At 44.6% G+C, this 3,750-nt stretch overlaps 1 protein-coding gene across 3 annotated transcripts in view; it reads right to left on the bottom strand.

Annotated features, from left to right (window-relative positions):
* Positions 1-3,750, bottom strand: part of arhgef10 (Rho guanine nucleotide exchange factor (GEF) 10) — a 44,561-nt gene that overhangs the window by 15,314 nt on the left and 25,497 nt on the right. For all 3 annotated transcript variants that reach the window (XM_005739007.1, XM_005739009.1, XM_005739008.2), the window contains 3 exons: positions 2,963-3,090; positions 1,686-1,786; positions 1,327-1,448 (listed from right to left, as the gene is read on the bottom strand). In XM_005739007.1, the coding sequence (XP_005739064.1) occupies positions 1,327-1,448; positions 1,686-1,786; positions 2,963-3,090 (351 nt within the window). The remainder of the gene's footprint in view (positions 1-1,326; positions 1,449-1,685; positions 1,787-2,962; positions 3,091-3,750) is intronic.

Below are 3,750 nucleotides of genomic sequence, written 5' to 3'. Positions count from 1 at the left end.
ACACACACACAGGGAATCTAATAATCAAGGTGCTAAACAGAACAACGTAGACACTATAGAATAAACTCACGGTTAACAAAGTGAACAACAACATAAAACATGATACAAAATGACATCAACATACGAGAAAACTGGGAACTCAAAAAGCTTCGTATTGTCCTGAGATTTTTCCCACCCTCCTGTGCTCTCTGTGTCAAATCTGCATTTCTTTTCCCAAATTCAGTTGCTTCCCGTTTGTTAGTCTTTTGTCTGCTTTGGGTTTAGTTTCCTTTTTCGTTCTCTCGGTGAGGCTCAGCCGTCCTCCCAGGTGTCTCCGGTCTGCCCTCATCCCTCATCGCTGTGCGTGTCCCTGGATTTTGGATTCCTTGTTTCTGGCCAGCCTTTGTGTTGTGTTTTGTTGAGAGCAGCGTTCATTTCCTGTCTCCCGTGTCCAGCATTTGTGTCCAAATCCTGCCTGCCACACGGCCGTACGTGATGGCGTCGCGGTGTGTGAGCGGTGAATTAGACGTCCCAGATTACTGCTTTTTCCCACCAAAAATTCATCACAAGTCAAGTGTAATTAAACTTTGCTCTGAGCAGTTGAATTGTAGTAAGAGAAGTTTAAATAAATCTGATGACGCTGCAGAGGAATTCTTCAAAACAGGAAAACTGTGTTTCAAAATGACGACCACAGCGTTGTTCCACCACAGTGGGAAAAAACCAGTCATGACATCTTTGAGCTAATTTCTCAAGTTGACTCACACAGAGGGATTTATGTGTCTGCTTCCTGAGCAGATAATCATGTATTTACAGTATTATTGATCCAGCTGGTCAATCAATGACAGACAACACCAGGTAAAGTGTTTTTATAATATTAAGATGGTGAATTCATACTTTGAGTGATTCTTCCACCTTATTGGCTGTTGCATCCAAACTGAGCCCTGACACTGAAGACTAAGTCAGAAGGTATGAACGTTTACAAGCTACAACTTTTTAGCTTCATTTTCTACTCTTGCTGCAATATCACATATTTATAGATAAATGAAAAGATTAACTGCTGTTTTCACACCAGCAGCAAATCAGTGAACACCACAATCACATGCAGTGTGCTATTTTTCACTGAGTGAACTAACACGACCAAAATAAAACGACCTCTAATCCATTCGGTCAGGTGAGATTATTTTAGCCAGCGCTGCAAGAAACCCCGTATTACTTCAGTGTGGCCTGTGGTACCTGTGAACTACACCTGCCCCAGTTATGTGGCATCATTGTGACACAGCTCGAACCAACTGATCCACCGAGTCGCTGCGCAGATGATCGAAGGGGAAAGAAAACAAAGCGCCTCACCTTAAACTCCTGCAGTTTGGACATGACCACGGGCATTTGTCGAAGCAGCAGGGGGTGTTTCTGCTTCTTCATTTGATTTCCATCATCCTCTGCAAAGAACCAGCCCTGCACATTGTCCTCCTCTGACACACACACACACACACACACACACACAGTTCAATGATGTGAACCACGCAGTGAGCATAAGGAACTGTGACACAGCTTCCTCGCTCTAATATATCTGAGCAACTACTAGGCAGTAATTTATAAAAACAGATTTAACATTAAATATCTAATATTTACGATTAAGAAAATGAATGATCATCATGTATAAATGCAGAAAGAATAAAAAAAAGTAAGAGAGAGCAGGTGTACTGTACCGAGAGCCAGCTTCGCCATCTGCAAGTTGCTGATCCATGACTGTTTGATGGCTGGGCTGAGGGTATTGAACACTGCACTGAAGTAGGTCGGCTTCCCCGCCCTGCAAACAGAGACGACCAAAACACGCACGAATAAAAAAATTATTACTCGATTTTTTCAATTTTATTTACATAGCGTCAAATCCCAACAGCAGTTGGCTCAGGTTCGGACATGTGCAGAGGGAGAAGGGTGGATGTATTTGACAGGGATGATGAAGACGGAGCTGCAGGCAGGAGGAAAAGAGGAAGACCTCAGAGGAGGATGATGGATGTAGTGAAGGAGGACATGCAGAGGGGTGGTGTGACAGAGGAGGATGGTAGGGCCGGGGTGAGATGGAGGAAGTTGATGCTCTGTGGCGACCCTTAAAGGGAGCAGCCGATGAAAAAAAGGAAGATGTTAAAGTGTCGGTCTGCAGACAGAGATAACAAGATAACATCCGATTTGTGCCCAAAAACCTTCAGAGATGTTTTAGCGAGATTGTCCTCGATCACGTGCATTTACATTCCTCTAAGCGGCACTTTAATGTTTGAATATTCCTGCAAACAGAGCGACTGAGCAGAAGCACTGCACTTAAACACCGCCTGCATCACAGGAGAAGGCCCGCGTCAGGCTTGAACGACGTCTGCCTGATTACCGAGCGCTGACACGAGGACAGAGCGAGAGGAACGCAGTGGAAATCAATACCAATGCTCACTTCTGTAAGGATCTGGTGTGCACATTATACATTTATATATATTCTTGCTGTGTGCGGGTGGAGGGCTCACTGCTGTCAGTGCCTGATGCTGAGACGTGTTTCTGAGAAACGAGGGGAGGGATTAGAGAGCTACAGCTGCCTTTCCAAACATACCCATGGATAATCTCACCGGCTAAATGTAGTCGGGAGAAAGTGAGAGGGCGAGCCAGAAAACAGTTACGCTCACAGGGAATGTGAAAAAGCCAAAACAAGGTGCACCCTTGGGAGGCCACGTGCAGACTATAAGACGGCGTGTAGACGTATGACATGAGCGTTTGTATTCAGCAGCAGCTGGGCAGACTGTGACTGCCAGCACTGATGCACATTTCCACTGCTGTGATTCATGCCTCAGATTAGAGCTGGTGCAGAAACCTGTTTATCCAAACGGGGGAAAGCAGGGTAAAGGGGGATAAAGGCAAACCTAGGATAAACATGAACTCCTGGGGGGGTGAGGAGGATCGAGACATTGAAGCCTGAAGCTAAAAATGTGAGAAAAGCACAAACTTGTCTTGTTTGCCAGGCAGCTGGAGCTGGATCCTACACCGGTCAGCTGCCCTGATCTCCTCCTCCTTCTTCAGTATCAGCCTCTGGAGTCCTGATACCCAGTCTTGGGCCACGGTGGGATTTACATTCTGCAGAAAAGAATAACGGAGAGAGGAGAAAGGCAGAGGAGACAAAGGCAGAGGAATGGAAAAAGATTTAAGAGGGAGGAGGAATGGGAATAACAATGGGCCATGGAGGTAAACGAATCCACCTCAGAGTATCACGTCATCAATAAATCATAACAGCATTTATTTAGAGCCATTAGTGCGATTCAAGTTCAAATGAAAGCTATTCCTAAGAGAATCCGCTGCTAATACTGTTATCTGCATTGACTGAAGCCAAAATAGAAAACAGCTGTCACTCTAATGCGCTCTAACACAGAGCTATTACTTATGCAACTTTTGACACGTCTACTTTCTAATTCTCGTCGACACGCGCTCGAGGAGACTTCCAGTTTTCGACGCTTGTTGCAGCGGCCAAGTTATTATCATTAGTTTGCTAAATAAAATGCTTTGGATGAATCAACACGTCTACAAATGTTGTCTCTGGCTTAATGTCTCATAAATTATTACAGCGGCACAGATTAGCTCGCATACTAAGCATCTGCACAAACAGGCCAAGAATAAGATTCTACGACAGGAAGATCAGGAAAATCAGGAAAACCCTGAAGTGACATCGAGACTTGACACGAGAAGAGTTTTGGTAAACACTTCTAATTAAGAGAAGCCTCAACATTTAGAAGTTTGTTT

Source organism: Pundamilia nyererei, unplaced genomic scaffold (genome assembly GCF_000239375.1).
Source record: "Pundamilia nyererei isolate P.nyererei 1_Seehausen unplaced genomic scaffold, PunNye1.0 scaffold00088, whole genome shotgun sequence".
Classification (NCBI taxonomy): domain Eukaryota; kingdom Metazoa; phylum Chordata; class Actinopteri; order Cichliformes; family Cichlidae; genus Pundamilia; species Pundamilia nyererei.
This window is presented reverse-complemented; position numbering and strand designations above follow the sequence as displayed.